At 31.1% G+C, this 18,808-nt stretch overlaps 1 protein-coding gene across 1 annotated transcript in view; it reads left to right on the plus strand.

Annotated features, from left to right (window-relative positions):
* Nucleotides 1-18,808, plus strand: part of LOC111054133 (protein eiger) — a 45,868-nt gene that overhangs the window by 21,357 nt on the left and 5,703 nt on the right. The window contains exons 2-5 of the mRNA XM_022341102.2: nt 9,067-9,353; nt 9,985-10,057; nt 11,041-11,206; nt 12,646-12,779. Coding sequence (XP_022196794.2) covers nt 9,067-9,353; nt 9,985-10,057; nt 11,041-11,206; nt 12,646-12,779 — 660 coding nt within the window. The remainder of the gene's footprint in view (nt 1-9,066; nt 9,354-9,984; nt 10,058-11,040; nt 11,207-12,645; nt 12,780-18,808) is intronic.

Consider the following 18,808-nt stretch of genomic DNA (forward strand, 5'->3'; position numbering starts at 1 on the left):
TTTGGAAGGATAGGAGAGGGTAGCAGATGGTTCACTTGAGAAGTCTAGCGCTGTCTAAATTTATGCCAGACAGTTATTGCGATTAGTCAACATTTAGTGATGGATTCAATGAATTTATTGTTCATTGATAGATTCTAATAGCCACTCAATTGAATGGACAAGCAGTTAAAAGGCCAACGGAAGTACGTCACACAAGAGATGGAGGAACTAACGCTAGATAACTTGGTACCGGTACCTTGGAAGCTTTGGTCAGTTGGTCATACTGGGTATGATTATTGCGATTCAACAAATAATGGAACATAATATTCCACAAAACCTCAGAAAATGGAATAAATTTAAATTTTCCAAGAGCAAGGCATTATTATTTGTCACTGCCAAGAAATTTCTCATCACTTTCAAGACTAGATATTACAAGAATGAAGGATACTTTTTCCAAACAGATAATTTCATGAATGCAAGTCATGCGAGGAATTTGGGGGATCCTTACCCGAGGATTCACTTGAGATGAACTCTATTCGATGAGTTCTGAATGTTTATGAATATGAAATTTGCAGTTTTATGTCCTATACTACTGAGAGCTTGGAAGTTAACAACATATTGATTATGTATATATGAAGTGAAATTTTCCTTATTTGGTTTTTGGTATTTTCGTTCAATGGTTTGAAATTGTTTTGTTTTTTCGGATTGGTTTCTACGGTTTTGCAGATTTGACGCCTAGTGACAAATTCATTGGTGGGTTGATAATCCTTTAAACTCCAATTATTGTAATAAATTTCTAATAAGAATGATCAGTAGATACTCCGCAACGAATATTACCAACATAACGGCATTTGAGAGACATGAAGGAACATTAGGAGAAATGGTACTGTGAACGTTATTTTTGTCTTTGGCATGTCACATTCAATTTTATTCATACCTTTATGTCCCTTGCTATCAATGAATCGCCAATTGATCAGTGAATACCAATTGATGTAGTGGGTAGGTACTGTGTGAAGTAGATCTACGAAACCCGTTGACTGATAAAATCAGACATCAACAGCACTACAGATTCGTGGGAAAGTACTAAATCAAGTGTGATGTGAATTGTAATTATTGGACATGAGTCATTTGAAAAAATGAGCGGCTTCTATTTTCACTAAGCTACTCTGCTGTTTCCGATCCATCAGAAGTCAACGCGGTTAACGCCTTTGCCTTTCATCAGTTGCAGCTGCTGTCTTTTTGTAATCTTTCATTTTTGAAGATCGGAGCCAATCCAAGGTTGTATATAAATAGGTAGTAATTTATGTATATCTATATAAGTTGATCGGATTACCAAGATGATTAGGCAGAGAGAGAGAGAGAGAGCTGGCACTTGGACAAAGTAAATAAACACTTCACACATGCAACGCTCAACTTATATTAATTGACTGACAACAGATTAGTATCAACACTGCACAGTGCACACTGCACACGTGTGAAAGATGCGTGTAAGGTTTGCCGCCACTGCTTCTCAACATTAATTTCGTTCCAGGACAAATACTTTCAATTTTTTCTGTGACTCGCTAGAATCGTGTTATACAGAGTGAGGCATATGTATGGGAACAGCTTAATATTTCTGTTACAAGGATAATTGGACAATATATTTCATTGGGGATCCTATTTGAATTACTATTTTTCTGTGTCTTCAAAATTTTGATCCGTCATTTTGAATTCAATATCCAACTTCATAATATATTGAAATGGGAAGGTGGTCAAGTGATACATGATTTCGTTTCAGAACTTCAATGCGTGAAGAAAGCCACACAACGATATATCAGACAGTTTCGAAGATATTCACATATAAATAAATCATACAACAAAAAGTCAATGAATGATGAGTACATTGTGACTGATCAAACTTTATTGTTTCAAGTGATAAATATGTGAATAGATGCTCTTATAAGTGTTTACTAACAATTAGGAAAGTAGAATTTAGTTTAGATTTTCAATGCACTCATCTATTTCATTTATTTACAATTTATTAGTATATTTGAATGTGAATATCTTTGGAACGGTTTGTGGTATCGATGTGCAGTTCATGAATTCATTCATGGATCGCACATTTCGCCATTCATTCTCTCTTGTGTTTCAATTCTCTGTAGAACTCGTGTTTACTTCCCGTTTTAAAAAATGTCAAGATTCAAAATTTCAGATCCAAGATGGCATAACAAAATTTTGAAGCCACAGAAAAATAGTTTTCCAATTCAAATAGGATCCTAGATCAAACCTGTTTTCAAATTATCCTTGTTACAGAAATATTAAGTTGGTTTCATACATATAATGTCTCATTCTGTATAGAAAGGATTGTACCTATGTATTTTATCTATAGTAATTCACCTGCAAAGCAAAGTATAGAATAGTAGGCTTATACATCATATTCTTGGGTGAAATATTCCTCATTTCTATGACCAATACACAAGAACTTGGACAATAAATATGGTATCATGATAAAAGAGATTGATAATGAATAATTGAATACAGGAAGGATACATATGAAGGTAGACATGATAAGAAACAATGATGAATATGTGTAGAGGATATTGTGAAGTTCATCCAAGCATCATCTATTTTATATATTGAGATATGCGTAACATAATGTATTCTAAAGCTCACAGAACTAATCTGAAATAATTCATGTTGTTCATGCATTTCTCATGCATTTTCCCCCTAGAAAAATATAACAATGGAAACAATATTTGTGTGATAATGTCAATTTAAATGGATAATGATAAGTATGTGAAGTTGTGACTATAAATGTGACTAGTCTTGTCTTGACTAATCGGTGTGTAACCAGCCTTATTCAGTTGAATTCTTGTTTTATTGTGAATAGCACTTTTCAGAAGGTATGAAGAATTTTGAATTTGAGATGAAAAGAATTTCTCATGCCCTTTATGATGGGCATCCTCCACAGGAGGTAGGGTATCACATTCAATTAAATAATCAAATTTATCTCCACAAAAATAAATACATTCTGCCCAGAAGTACTTCAAGAACTGATCATTTATTATGAAATAATATACAGTACATTCTTTATATTTGGGAAAAACGGAGTGGATCTATATAGAGATTAAAATAATCATCTGATTTTAAGAAATGTTTCATTGCATTAACTGTTTGTAGTTTTATTTTCAACCATATGCAAACCATGTTTGATTGTACGGTATCTCATGATTGATTGTACTTGATTGTATCTCTCTGATTCCCTGGTTGAACCGTTGAACTCTCAATATGCAATATAAAGGGTAAACTGGAGTTAGCCTAGCTAAACCAAACTCTTCATAGTGGACCTCTTCAATTGCTTTGCAAGATTGAATTAATTCAAGCGGGGAATGAGCCGACATCTATTAAAGGACAATAGAGTTGAGGAGCGGAATTGCAACATTGATCTCGATTAAGAATAAAGTCACAGAGTTCATCTGTATATTTTAGCCAATCAGCTTGTGCAAAATATTTATGGAGTTATGGTGATTAAACAAGAGTTATTAACGATCCATGCAGCTAAATAGATAACATTGGCTCGAAGATGTTGATAAAATGAATAATTAGTAGCTTGAAATAATTAGTGAATTATTTTCGACTATGCCGCATTGCCGTAGTAGGTCAAAACTTCCGAAGCGTATTTTGTCTAACTCTAATCAGTATTGTTGGAAAAACCCTAACATATTTGAGATTCCCAAATATAATTGAATGTTGAAGTTATCAAAAAGTTGTCGAAGTTTACACCATATTGACGTTTTGTCTAGGCTAATTGACCGAGCGAAGTGAGGTCTAATATTCAAGTCGACGGTTTGGCATTTCTCTTAATGTTTAAATGTTTAAATGTTTAAATGTTTAAATGTTTAAATGTTTAAATGTTTAAATGTTAAATGTTTAAATGTTAAATGGTTAAATGTTTAAATGTTTAAATGTTAAATGTTTAAATGTTTAAATGTTTAAATGTTTAAATGTTCAAATGTTTTAATGTTTAAATGTTCAAATGTTTAAATGTTCAAATGTTAAATGTTTAAATGTTCAAATGTTTAAATGTTTAAATGTTTAAATGTTTGAATGTTTTAATGTTTAAATGTTAAATGTTTTAAATGTTTATGTTTAAATGTTTAAATGGTTAAATGTTTAATGTTTAAATGTTTAAATGTTTGAATGTTTAAATGTTTAAATGTTTAAATGTTAAATGTTTAAATGTTTAAATGTTTGAATGTTTAAATGTTTAAATGTTTAATGTTTAAATGTTTAAATGTTTAAATGTTTAAATGTTTAAATGTTTAAATGTTTAAATGTTTAAATGTTTAAATGTTTAAATGTTTAATGTTTAAATGTTTAATGTTTAAATGTTTAAATGTTTAAATGTTTAATTGTTTAAATGTTTAATGTTTAAATGTTTAAATGTTTAAATGTTTAAATGTTTAAATGTTTAAATGTTTAAATTTTAAATGTTTAAATGTTTAAATGTTTAAATGTTTAAATGTTTAAATGTTTAAATGTTAAATGTTTAATGTTTAAATGTTTAAATGTTTAAATGTTTAAATGTTAAATGTTTAAATGTTAAATGTTTAAATGTTTAAATGTTTAAATGTTTAATGTTTAAATGTTTAAATGTTTAAATGTTAAAGTTTAAATGTTTAAATGTTTAAATGTTTAAATGTTAAATGTTTAAATGTTTAAATGTTTAATGTTTAAATGTTTAAAGGTTTAAATGTTTAAATGTTTAAATGTTTAAATGTTTAAATGTTTAAATGTTTAAATGTTTAAATGTTTAAATGTTTAAATGTTTAAATGTTTAAATGTTTAAATGTTCAAATGTTAAATGTTTAAATGTTTAAATGTTTAAATGTTTAAATGTTTAAATGTTCAAATGTTTAAATGTTTAAATGTTTAAATGTTTAAATGTTTAAATGTTTAAATGTTTAAATGTTTAAATGTTTAAATGTTCAAATGTTTTAATGTTTAAATGTTAAATGTTTAAATGTTTAAAGTTTAAATGTTAAATGTTTAAATGTTTAAATGTTAAATGTTTAAATGTTTAATGTTAAATGTTTAAATGTTTAAATGTTTAAATGTTTAAATTTTAAATGTTTAAATGGTTAAATGTTTAATGTTTAAATGTTAAATGTTTTAATGTTTAATGTTTAAATGTTTAAATGGTTAAATGTTTAATGTTTAATGTTAAATGTTTAAATGTTTAAATGGTTGAATGTTTTAATGTTTAATGTTTAAATGTTAAATGTTTTAATGTTTAATGTTTAAATGTTTAAATGTTAAATGTTTAATGTTTAATGTTTAAATGTTTAAATGTTTAATTGTTTAAATGTTTAAATGTTTATATGTTGCGCATTTATGGCAAAACGTGGTAATAGATTTTTATGAAATTCCTTTGTTCCTTTTTAATTGCGCATCGACATATATACATGGTTTTTGGAAATTTTGCATTTCAAGGATAATATAAAAGGAAAAGGAGCCTCCTTCATACGCCAATATTAGAGTAAAAATTAGACTATAGAATTATTCATCATAAATCAGCTGGCAAGTGATTACACAGATGTGTGGAGAAGCCAGTCTATTGCTGTATTTCCATAAGGTTGTAATAAATTAAATTTGGAAAAGCAAGCAAAATCGATAATTGAAAGGATTTTATAGGTCTCGAGCAAACAGCTGCTCTATTATCGCCGGGTGCGATAGCAACAAGTGAAAGATTAGATAATAACGGGTATCATGGCTACTTTTAGAACAGCCAAATTAGAAAAGAATTTTATTTGCTATTTATTATATTATATAAAATATTGGAATTTTGAGGTTAGGCTATAATACCTACTGGTCGGCAACCTAATAATCGATCAAGCCATGTCATTTGAAATCTAGCCAGACACCTTGGCAAATTTTTGTTATAAACAAATTGTATTCAACTAGAGGATTTGGTAACCACATGGCAACTTGTTGTAAATGGAAAAGCAACATGGCAACAAAAATTTATTATCTGTAATGAGCATGTACAAAACACATAAAAAAAATAAAAATAATAAGGAAGTATGATATTCAGTAGGTGCATGGATACATTTATGAATTTTGGATGAACCAATCAAATTGCAGTAGTTGATGGGCGGCAATAACGAGCTGATTCAAATTTATCCATAGATATTTATATAAATGATAGGAATTTATAAGTCATCACTACTCAGTTTATGTATCGGATGTAATCTGAGTAATTATAAAATGTAATACCTAAGATATAGGTAATAGCTTAGCAGATTGGCACGGACTATTTGATCTTTTTAATGGCGTAGTAACTGAATATTTAAATATATGCAAATTTGGAAGTCGGAAGTATGATTGTAGAAAATAGGGGTGGATCAGAGCCCACTTGCTAGCCAGACGCCGCCTTGGAACGCCACCAAAATTTTATAGAGCACAAGTCCCTTTTGTTAAATTGTACGTTTAAGAGATTTAAGTCTAAATTCATTAATTAATTTTTTATAGGACTTAGTGATGCTGTATTAAAGCGTAAGTCATTTAGATATTTATTTATTGGAGAAGACGACTTCAACCACCAGAAAATCCAGGACGACAGGAAATTTGGATCGCCACCATCATCTTGGGAATTTCAGCACGTCAGTGAAAATTATCAAAATATATGAATTTAGGGCGCCCTCAGTGCTTTGAGTGAAATAAAAATATAAAAAGCTAGCTCGTCAAAAGGTTATAAATATCGAAATTAATATAAAAAACTTACTCAAGTCTTAGAAAGTACAAAAAGCATATTTTACTAGTTAAGAACTATATCAAATTTATATGTCTAAAGATGCACAGATGAAAGGAATATTTAAATTTAATGTTGTAATATATATATGCTCACTCAATCATTAATTTTATTAGCAAATTATAAATATATAAATATAGCTCATGTTCACCGGATAAATTGATTTATCTAATTCTACCAGAGGCCGAACCTTAAGCCCTGAGAAATATACTGAGATATATACAGATTATTATATTTGATATTTATAATTTATCAATTGATTATTTTTATTATTTTGGGAAGAAGATATATATTTGAGATTTTTGTCGACAAGCAGCAGCAAATCGATATCTGAGCTGCATAAAATAAATGCATATGATTAATGATTTAAAAAGCACATGGTAACGTTTCGTGCTAAAAAACTAGTGAGCTAATCTGTGATACTTTCATTTTGATATATTTTGTTCTTTTTTTTTATTATTTTTGCTTGTTGCTCTATATATGTCTATATTTATTTATTCGTTGATTTTTTTGTGTAATATACATATTTAAAATTTTATGGTGTATCCTTTATTTGTTTCCCTACTTCCATGCATGACCAATCTCATTTTTATTTATCTAGTTACCAGTATTGAAATATTAATAAGTTTACCATCCGACTTTATTCTTCACCGAATAAGTTGGTTAAGACGGCGATATACAGCATTAATAGCTAAATCTTTGGAGATAGTACGTTCCAGAGAATTATATAAATTATCCAGTATCATTATATACGACCAGAAGAGTCCCAAATTTATAGCTTTAAGTTGTAGCAGCGCAAATTCTCGCCTCTATACTTGCGGATTTCGACAAATCAGTCACAGAAATTGTGAACTGTTGGAGCAGCCGACGTCAGTAACTGGCAAGAGCAGAGAATTGCGGGAGCTCCTGGGCGAGCCAGTAAGAAATTGGTATAATATATATTCTAAGAACCACAACAAGGGTTATATAATTTTTTACTCATGCTCTATCGACTAAAGCCAAGCAGGGCAACCCGTTATTGAAAGAAATAACGTGACAAGGTCTATAGTTTCAATCAGGTACTTGTGGATGAGAATTCTGCGTGAGGTCTACTGCTCACAGAGCTACTAGTATTTTTATACCAGGTAGAATTCATTACTAGAGCTGGCATCTATTGGCATACCTCTATCAAAATCAAATCTCCTTGTTTTCTGAGAGCGAATCTTGGGTCTCAGGTACATTTTTTACTTTTAATTTACAAAATTACTTTTGACTTGGAGGAATATGTGATGCAGAGAAATGGAGGGAGATCAGCCAATTACAGTGATGGATAGAGTCATAGGTAGAAGCGCAGTTGTCAATTTGTCAATTAGAGTCAGTCAACTGAATGCTTTCAGAGAGGAAACTCTGTAAGTTTAACATTAGTGCTTGAATACTCACTAGAAATTAGAGAAGGCAGGCCGGTTCAGAACGGTAACATCACCGCCGTTGTATCCCTACCTATGTATGCTTTCTCTGCTGCGCATGTCCCTCCAAAGTCAAAAGTGATTTTGTACGGAGTATATGTCTGAATTTTCACCACTCACGCCCCAACTGGTTGCCCACGAATTAGTCCAACATCCCCACTCACGTTCAAACTAAACTCTTGCTAGGCGACTGACATTGACATCTTAGATGTGTTGGGTCTTCAGTTGACCCAACTTGTCCGGCTGGACATCCATCATTCGACCCAACATCATCAACCTCATTTACGGCCTGACGTCGAATCCAACATTGAATATTAGACAAGTTAAACAATTTATTGAAGACCTCAAGTTGGACATGAAATCGATAGTGAAGGCCCGCTTTAAGAAGTCTGAAATGTAATCTTTTCATCCTCACGAAAAATTTCTGAATCTCTTCAGAAATCTCTTTTGAACTATTGAACCTTTGCGTAAGAATTATAGACAAAATAATTCATTTCATACAAGGTATTAAAGAAGTGCTATTTTATTTGAAAGAAATTTTATTGACTACCCTATCATTCCTCTGATCACTTTGAATAAGATCATAGCTTTCATAAAATTAAGATAATTGATCAATTCTATGAACAATAGAATTTCTGTTCCTTATTATGTCTAGCTTCCAATTGTTTTAATTCTTACAATTCTCCACGTTGTGTAGAACGTAGAGGATATTCTCATAGTAGCATATTCTGAATCGGACTTTGTCTTGCAAATCTTAAGTCTCAATAGCATTACTTTTATATTAGCTTAGGTGAGAATGAGATTTTGAAGTAGGCCTACAGTTGAAATAAAGTTCTCACAATTTTGTTGCAGAGGAAGAGAGAAGAAGACCAGCGCAGAACATACAAAGACGAGGAAGATGTGGAAACGGAGGCTGAGTATGAGGATGACATGGACCCAGAATACGATGATCCGAATGAGGATGACAGCGAATACGAGGAAGAAGAGGAAGAGGACTACGACCTTGTGCAGCCCAAAGGTGGAGCAGCAGCCAACAAAGAGGAGAGAAGCAAGAGGTCTTCAAAGCTGAGTGATGAAGCTGATTTGAGAGTAAGGGACCGATTGCACGAAAGACACTCTACAGCCAAAAACTACAGAAAGTAAGTGAATAAATTTATCTATATTTATGTATATTTTTCCGTTGAGGATGATGCTCTGGCATGAGCTCTAGTCTTGTGCTTGGGTAATGAGATGGGTGCTGGTGATGGGGGATTAGTGAACCTACAGTTTTAAGTGGGTTCCGAACCATCGTGAAGCGTTTTTAAATTCTTAAAAGGTATTTAAAGGAGTTTAAGACTCTTAAAATATTTGAAGGTATTTAAGACTCTTTAAATGGTCACCTATATTTTACCTCTATAGGCTATTCATGAATATTTGCCTTTTGTGATTTCCATCAAGAAAATTCATAAGAAAAATGTATTTTGATTATGAAGACACCACTTCAATAAAAGAATCTTTTCATTTTCGGAGAATAGTATCAATCATTGATTTAATAAACATTAAGTGAAAGATATAAATAGCATTGCTAAGATCCATTCATAATCTCAACACAACCCCTATCTCATCATTCTAGTGGGAAGGAGGTTGGAACAGGGAACGTTCCCTCTAGGATAAATCACAGAACTTGGTATTATATGAATTTCAGTGTTTGATTCAAAATTTATCTGAGAATCAAGATAATTGCATAAAAATGTCTAAACCGATTTTAAAATAATCTTACCACTTTTCTAGGATTAGAAGACTAAAAATCTCAGATGGAGCAGGAATTCAGATGAAACAGAAGAAGATGGATTCAATAGTTGAGGTGAGTAACCTGTTGAACTTGAAATTATCTTCAGTTTTTAACAAGTAGGCTACCGTATAGATGTAGATTATATTATATTGATTCGAATTGGAATCACATCTTTCTTGTTCAATTATCATGCATTGGTGAATTTTAAATGAAATATTTCCATCATTTAAATAGAATAATTTAAAAATACGGTATACAGTGTAAGGTATATAACATGCAGTGTGGAGTACTTTCTGAATCCTTGAAGAAATTAGCAGGTCCACCCACTGCATTGAAACCAAAAGAAGAGTCAGGCATTGTACCAATACCCACTATTACTTATACAGTAGGTACTAGCCTAATAGTAGGTATTGATTGTACCTATGACGTGTCACTTCAATCTAATGAACAATTATTTTTTATCATTGTATTTTGTATAATAATTAATGGTGAGCAATTACTATATTTGAAGTATTACCTATAATCTATCTATGATCCACTATCTATCTACCTGCAACCAACATTGTACAACCAAACACAAAGGATATTGTTGTTTCATGTTGTTATTCAATGGAATAGAACTTAATTTGTTTAGACAAAAAAATGTATATTATTCACAGTACACTCCTGGTCGAGTTAAATTACACTTTCATCAAATATATAAGTCTCTATTCAAAATTATCTTGGCTCTCACAGGATTTGAAAAATTCAATGAAATTGGTCGATATGGAAAATACTGTCAAATCATAGGGCCTACTTATAATATTGTGTCAACGAAATAGTTTCCTTTCAGTTTAGTGGAATTTATTAATAAATTAAGAGAGAGCATCCTTAATTCATAACATTTTATTCCATGAATATAATCTTCATGTAGTCTTCTATAATTTTATTACTACAGACTATTGTAATCATCATCTCACAAGAAAACTGTCATTCATAGGAATTATTATTATTATCAATTATGAAAGATTATTGTGTTGTTGTTTCAAATATTTTCTTTATTTTTCTCTCTTTAGGATAAGTATCCAGTGATTCGCAGAAAGAGAGGAAATAATCGACGGCAGGATGTAGAGGTTTTCACACAGAACATGACTCCTCAATCAAGTGAACTTATTGCAGCACATTTTGGAGCTGATGAGACCAAGTGCCTCAACCAGCATCATTTGAGGCATTATTGTGATAGTGAGTCATTCAAATTATCCATACTAATTGATTAAACTCACAGCCTCAGGCGCCGCTTGTTTTGTTTAGATTTGCCATCTAGGTAATCTAGCAATAAAATCCAAGCAGTAATTCTGCAAAAGTATTGTTAAAAAGCCTCAGCATTCACCATCAATAATTCTCAGTCATTTTTAAGTTTTGTCTCAAACAACAGTTTTCTCCAGAATACGAATTAATCTTATACTAGCCAATAACCTAGGTTTTGGCGCAAACCGCATGCAAATTGACCCAATAGCTCTCAAATGTCTATAACGGCCTCAATATCTGTAATAATAAAAAATAAATAGATTTCATCTCCATAATATCATTCAATTTCCAAACTGTGTTATCGCCTAAATTTGGAAGAAAATAGCACAAGTAGGCTATTGCCTTATTATTTTTTTCTATCAATGTTACGGTATTTCATCAGTGTCATTTGTATCGTAAATAAATGGATGTAATAGCATCAAAGTTCCTATGCTCTTTTTTTGAAAAGTTTTTAATAGCCTATAATATAAGAAATTAAAAACACAGATTGAGACTACTTGTTTCGATGTTTCAAATCATCTTCTGATTTAAAAATTTCAAATAAACGTTTTACTAATGGTTTTGTTCAAACAAACCAGAAGATGATGTGAAACATCGAAACTAGTACTTTCAATTTGTGTTTTAATCTGTTATTCTATATTTAAACTTTTCAGAAAAAAGTGTACTATGATTTTATTTTATAAATAAAGAATAAGTAGCACTAAATACATACATTTTAAGAAAATAGATTGAAATAAAAACAAGCAATCAAACTAATAAAACGTAGATAATATTTAAAGTAAAATGTAAAAATTACTACAAATGTAAAGAAGATTTAATTTTTCGGAAATTAACCAACTTAACTCTGGGAAACCCATGTACTAGATGGTGTTAGTACGGTAGCAATAATTGTTGTCGAGTTCTCACTTATGAATCAATATCACAATATAAACTGTTACTGTACCGTACATAATATTTTGATATAGGTAGTTTTGAAAATCTCATAATTTATCTCTTTTGAAAATGTTTTTAACGTTTTGTATTCCATATTGAAAAGATAATTTATTATTTTGAGATACAATAACTGAAAAAATTGAATATTCATCATTTTTCGAACATGAAAATACTTAATCCACTAAAATGAAAATAATTTTATGACAGATTGGAGTGGTTATTCGAATCAAGCACCAAAATGCATACCGTATATGACTTATACATCTAGGTTTATCAATAGTTTACTTCTCGATCATCTTCATGATATGCGAATATTGAACCATTCAATATTGTGTAAGAGTCCAAATTTTTTAACACAAGTTACATTCATATTTTGTGGGTATTTTATTACAGTCTATTTCTGTTTTTCTCACATTGAAATAATGCTGTTTCATCCTCAGTCAATCATAGGCGATATCATCCAGGGGGAGTGATACAGGATTGGAATACCATTTTCTCATCCAGTAGTGCATTGAACATGAGAGAAGGAAAGTTGACTGTCAACAATGCTGGATTGTATTTTGTGTATGCACAAGTAAGAAATTTCACTATTCTCTTATAATAAATATTCTTTTGGCGTGATTACTCTGTTGCATATCCATACTTTTTCACTATTAAAATTAAACTTGAATTTTAAAAATACTTATGGAGTGAAAATGCACTTACATTGGTAGTGACGATCGTTTCGACCTGTTGTTGGTCATCCTCAGACTGTAGGAATTTTTTTTCTTCTCCAGAAAAGTTTTACCAAGGTAAGTGCATCAGAAAACTCTCCCATCTAGCCCAGTCAATGAAGGTCCAAAAAAGCAGTTTCGATCCGAAAATTAAATAAAAGCTGAATTTCCCACCATCGATAGAACCCTCCCAGAGGGTCATTCTCCCAAAAGTCCCAAGAAATCCCCTTGGAGCTTTCCGCCCCAGCCCCCTAAAACATGAAAAATGCAGGTAAACACGGGAAATCAATTATCTCTGTAACCATTGATCGGAAACAGTTCTATTATATGCCATTCAATTCGTTACATTATGGACTACAATATTAGTTATATTCATTTTCCCAATAAAATTAACAGTTTTCTTGATAAAATAATATATATGTAAAAATTTAGGGGGTTTGTGATTTGATTTTTTTGTTTTCTTCGATTAACTTCGAAACAAGTAGTTATAAAGGAAAATGAGCCAAATAATTAATGTAGCCACTGTCATTGCAAATCCATTGATGTATATTGTTATGTATTTGCAATTCGATTTGACGCCGTGGAAGGGGAAACAGTCGACGCGGAACGGCGCGGCTGACTCTCTTAGCCATAGTAAACAGCAAACTGGAAATCAATTATCTCTGTAACCATTGATCGGAAAAAAAATCTATCATATGTCATTCGATTCGTTACATTATGGACTACAATATTAGTCGGATTCATTTCCTCAATAAATCAAACAGTTTCCTTGATAAAATAATATATATGTAAAAATTTAGGGGTTTTTCGATTTGATTTTTGTTTTCTCCGATTTACTTCGAAGCAAATAATCTAAAGAAAATTAGACAAATAATTAATGTAGCCACATTCATCGCGAATCCATTGATGTATATTGTTATTTATTTGCGATTCGATTTGACGTTGTGGAAGGGGAAACAGTTGACACGGTACGGCGTGGCTGACTCTCTTCACCATAATAGTAAACAGTAAAATACAGTAGTAGGCCTACTGCTTTCCAAGTTGCATCTTATTCACACTATGGCGCTCGAAACAATCAATTTCGTCTATTGTTTTGACATGTGATGGAACTAATTTTTCACATTTTAATTCTCTATAATCATTTTGTTGTTATTTATTTGCTGAATCATGCATTCTATGACAGACAAAGATATTGTTTGCAACCGATAAAATATTCATACTATTACATAATATAATACATAGGCCTATTTAAAATATGATCATAATTCTTTGCTAAAATTTATCATAAGTTATGAATGTCAAAAACTGAGAAAAATCATAGATTACAATAGTGTTAACAGTGGCAATTTCCTGAAAAATCATAGCGTGCAGTGTTTGCTGTTTTCTACAGTTAATATTCTCCAAGCCAGATTGATAATATACCTTCAGTTGAGCCAAATATATATGACGGCTGAGGCATAAAAAAATTATACATTGGGCTTGTTGAGTTGAAACTTTCTATGATCTCTGTAAAGTAGCTTATCTTCCGTTCTTACTAGTTGAATCTACATTATTTAGATAGTCCAATATGAAAATTCAGTAGATTCTAAAGATGAAAGCCATGCAAACATACAAATTAAGTAAGAGTAAGCATGCATAAAAGGTAGGAAAATCATGAAAGTGTTTCACATTTAACCACAAAGTACCCTACCATATAAGATTAATTGAAAGATGATTCATCATCTTCTATTATTTTTGTTAACATATCGATTTTTCACCTCCACTCGCATCTCGTCATTCATTACACAAGGTTGGCAGAAACTTTTCTTGATGTCGATTAATGCTGATTGAAATTGATTTTTATTCGGGCACCAAAAGACTAGATCATTTTCTATTTGAAGCATTCAAATTAAATCTATTGAACATGATTTCTTATGACTTGGCATTCACAGATTTAGTTGGGTGAAGCTATTTGAAAAAAGTATCTGATTATCAATTTCATGGTTTTTATACCATTCTAGTTCATTGTGATCAATGAAGGGTTGAAGTGATGAGTTACTTCAAGTGAATTCTAGTACACAAGTATATTGTGCTCATAATGGGCTCTTCTTTATTTTCTATCGATGTTTTGCTCCAGTAGAGAAAATTTTAAATGTTGGTTTTACATTTTATAAGCTTTATAAATAATATAAATTGAAGGTAATATAGATTTGATAAGTCCAGTATTAAATTTATCGATGTTGATTTTCATTGTATCGCTTTGTATCAATGTTACTTGCACTATTTGCAATTCATCACTTTTCTCTCAAGAATTATTTTTTTATGAATTCCATGATCTAAATATTGAAATTCAAATGCTATTTGGATGACGTTCACATTCCACTGATTTTTTTACAATAATTGTTACGTTGAAGAGTAAGGCAATTCAATTCATTTGGAAGTAAAAGGAAATCACAGTGCGATTTGAACAGTGGATAGTAACTTTGAAATTCAGTTGCTCAATTCATTTCGGCTTGATACTATCATTTGTAATCATAGTTGATCAGAAATATGCATTGTATATAATGTTTATATTTCAGTTTGACTAATCTTCTATCACAGTCTCGCTTTCATTCATAAACATGATAATCTTAAATACGTTGATTACCTTAAAGATGTAGCTTATCTTACGTTGAACAATGTACAATACAAACAATTTTCATCAAATTACTATCATGATTATCATTGGAGTTTCTGCCTGTGATTGAGAAAAAGTCATTTTATGAGCCTTGAAATTCGTACCTAGAAAAAGTTGCATTATTACTAGAAATTTTGTTATTTTTACTATTTATTATAGGTACTGTACATTGATTTTTGTGATTATAGAGATCAACTACTTTATTCTGAATCAGGATAAGGATAAATAGGAAAATTGTTAGATGGGGATAACATCCATAGTTACATAGCATCAATTTGAAAGCTCTGATAATAATGATTTGAACGGAACTGCGATTCTGGCTTGGTATTGCCTCTTCATGTTCAGTGAGAATAGAAAGCTTCAGAGTAATTCGTTCTCACTATATGTGATAATATTGGTAATATTTGGTAATATTTGAACCGAATGTGCAACAAATTAATCTACTTTCAGCTTGTAAATTTTCAACTTATCAGGAGTACAGTGTTATCATATAGTATCTCAGGTAAGCCCACCCTTTTATTTTTTATTTTTTTTTTGTTCACGTGATCTGATGATATGCATTCCATTATCAAGTATTTAAATTATAAAGAGTGATGAAACAAGATAAAACACAAGAAAAGCTATGAATAGAAATTTTGAATCTTCACTTTTCACAAAATAAGGATAAGATGAAGGAGTCGGACACATAATATATATCATGAAACTTCGTTGAAAAACATCAATATCTGAAACTAGAGTTATTAAATTGTGTTACCTCTGAATTGTATGGAGAAGGCACACTTCAAATTAATATAATAAATTCTGTGAGCAAACAACGAAGTCCTGATTTTCATCAAGAGCATGGTTAAATTAAGAAAATTGTAATATTTTTTTAGAATATTGAAAAGTGATAATCTATATACAGCGCATGTCAAAACAATATAGACAAAATTAATTGTTTCGAGCGCCATAGTGTAAATGACATGCAATATAGACAGCAGCATTATTCTGTTTACTATGGTAAAGGGAGTCAGCCGCGTCGGCTGTTTCCCCTTCCACAGCGTCAACTTGAATTGCAAATACATAACAATTTACATCAATGGATTCGCAATGAATGTGGCTGCAATAATTATTCGTCACATCGTTCTTTAAAATTACTTGCTTCGAAGTTAATCGGAGAAAACAAAAAATCAAATCGAAAAACCCCTAAATTTTTACATTATATTATTTTATCAAGGAAACTGTTCGATTTATTGAGGAAATGAATCCATTCAATATTGTAGTCCTTAATTTAACGAAACGAATGACATATGATAGATTTTTTCCGATTAATGGTTACAGAGATAATGATTTTCAGTTTGCTGTTTACTATGGCTAAGAGAGTCAGCCGCGCCGTTCCGCGTTGACTGTTCCCCCTTCCACGGCGTCAAATCGAATCGCAAATACATAACAATATACATCAATGGATTTGCAATGAGAGTGGCTACATTAATTATTCGGCTTATTTTTCTTTAAAACTACTTTCTTTGAAGTTAATCGAAGAAAACAAAAAATCAAATCGCAAGCCCCCTAAATTTTTACATATATATTATTTTATCAAGAAAACTGTTAATTTTAATGGGAAAATGAATATAACTAATATTGTAGTCCATAATGTAAAGAATCGAATGGCTTATGATAGAGCTGTTTCCGATCAATAGGTACAGAGATAATTGATTTTCCGTGATTACCTGCATTTTTCAACTTTGAGGGCGGCTAGGGGGGAAAGCTCCAAGGAGATTTCTTGGGACTTTTGGGAGAATGACCCTCTGGGAGGGTTCTATTGATGGTAAAAGATTCAGCTTTTATTTAATTATCGGATCGAAAGAACCTTTATTGACTGGGCTACATCAGGAAACTTTGGACTATATACGGCGAGGTGGAACTACCCTTGGGTCTCCCCACCATTGAAAGCCATACGCTAATTTAAATAATATAATAATATTATGAAATTAAATTCTCACTATTGAAGCTTTAACTTAAGTTATTATTTTATTTTATTAGTAAAATAAATTTTTCAAGAAAAGGCTATAATAGAAATTTTGAATCTTCACTTTTCACAAAATAAGGATAAGATGAAGGAGTCGGACACATAATATATATCATGAAACTTCGTTGAAAAACATCAATATCTGAAACTAGAGTTATTAAATTGTGTTACCTCTGAATTGTATGGAGAAGGCACACTTCAAATTAATATAATAAATTCTGTGAGCAAACAACGAAGTCCTGATTTTCATCAAGAGCATGGTTAAATTAAGAAAATTGTAATATTTTTTTAGAATATTGAAAAGTGATAATCTATATACAGCGCATGTCAAAACAATATAGACAAAATTAATTGTTTCGAGCGCCATAGTGTAAATGACATGCAATATAGACAGCAGCATTATTCTGTTTACTATGGTAAAGGGAGTCAGCCGCGTCGGCTGTTTCCCCTTCCACAGCGTCAACTTGAATTGCAAATACATAACAATTTACATCAATGGATTCGCAATGAATGTGGCTGCAATAATTATTCGTCACATCGTTCTTTAAAATTACTTGCTTCGAAGTTAATCGGAGAAAACAAAAAATCAAATCGAAAAACCCCTAAATTTATACATTATATTATTTTATCAAGGAAACTGTTCGATTTATTGAGGAAATGAATCCATTCAATATTGTAGTCCTTAATTTAACGAAACGAATGACATATGATAGATTTTTTCCGATTAATGGTTACAGAGATAATTGATTTTCAGTTTGCTGTTTACTATGGCTAAGAGAGTCAGCCGCGCCGTTCCGCGTTGACTGTTCCCCCTTCCACGGCGTCAAATCGAATCGCAAATACATAACAATATACATCAATGGATTTGCAATGAGAGTGGCTACATTAATTATTCGGCTTATTTTTCTTTAAAACTACTTTCTTTGAAGTTAATCGAAGAAAACAAAAAAATCAAATCGCAAGCCCCCTAAATTTTTACATATATATTATTTTATCAAGAAAACTGTTAATTTTAATGGGAAAATGAATATAACTAATATTGTAGTCCATAATGTAAGAATCGAATGGCTTATGATAGAGCTGTTTCCGATCAATAGGTACAGAGATAATTGATTTTCCGTGATTACCTGCATTTTTCAACTTGAGGGCGGCTAGGGGGGAAAGCTCCAAGGAGATTTCTTGGGACTTTTGGGAGAATGACCCTCTGGGAGGGTTCTATTGATGGT

Source organism: Nilaparvata lugens, chromosome 1 (genome assembly GCF_014356525.2).
Source record: "Nilaparvata lugens isolate BPH chromosome 1, ASM1435652v1, whole genome shotgun sequence".
In the NCBI taxonomy this organism is placed as follows: domain Eukaryota; kingdom Metazoa; phylum Arthropoda; class Insecta; order Hemiptera; family Delphacidae; genus Nilaparvata; species Nilaparvata lugens.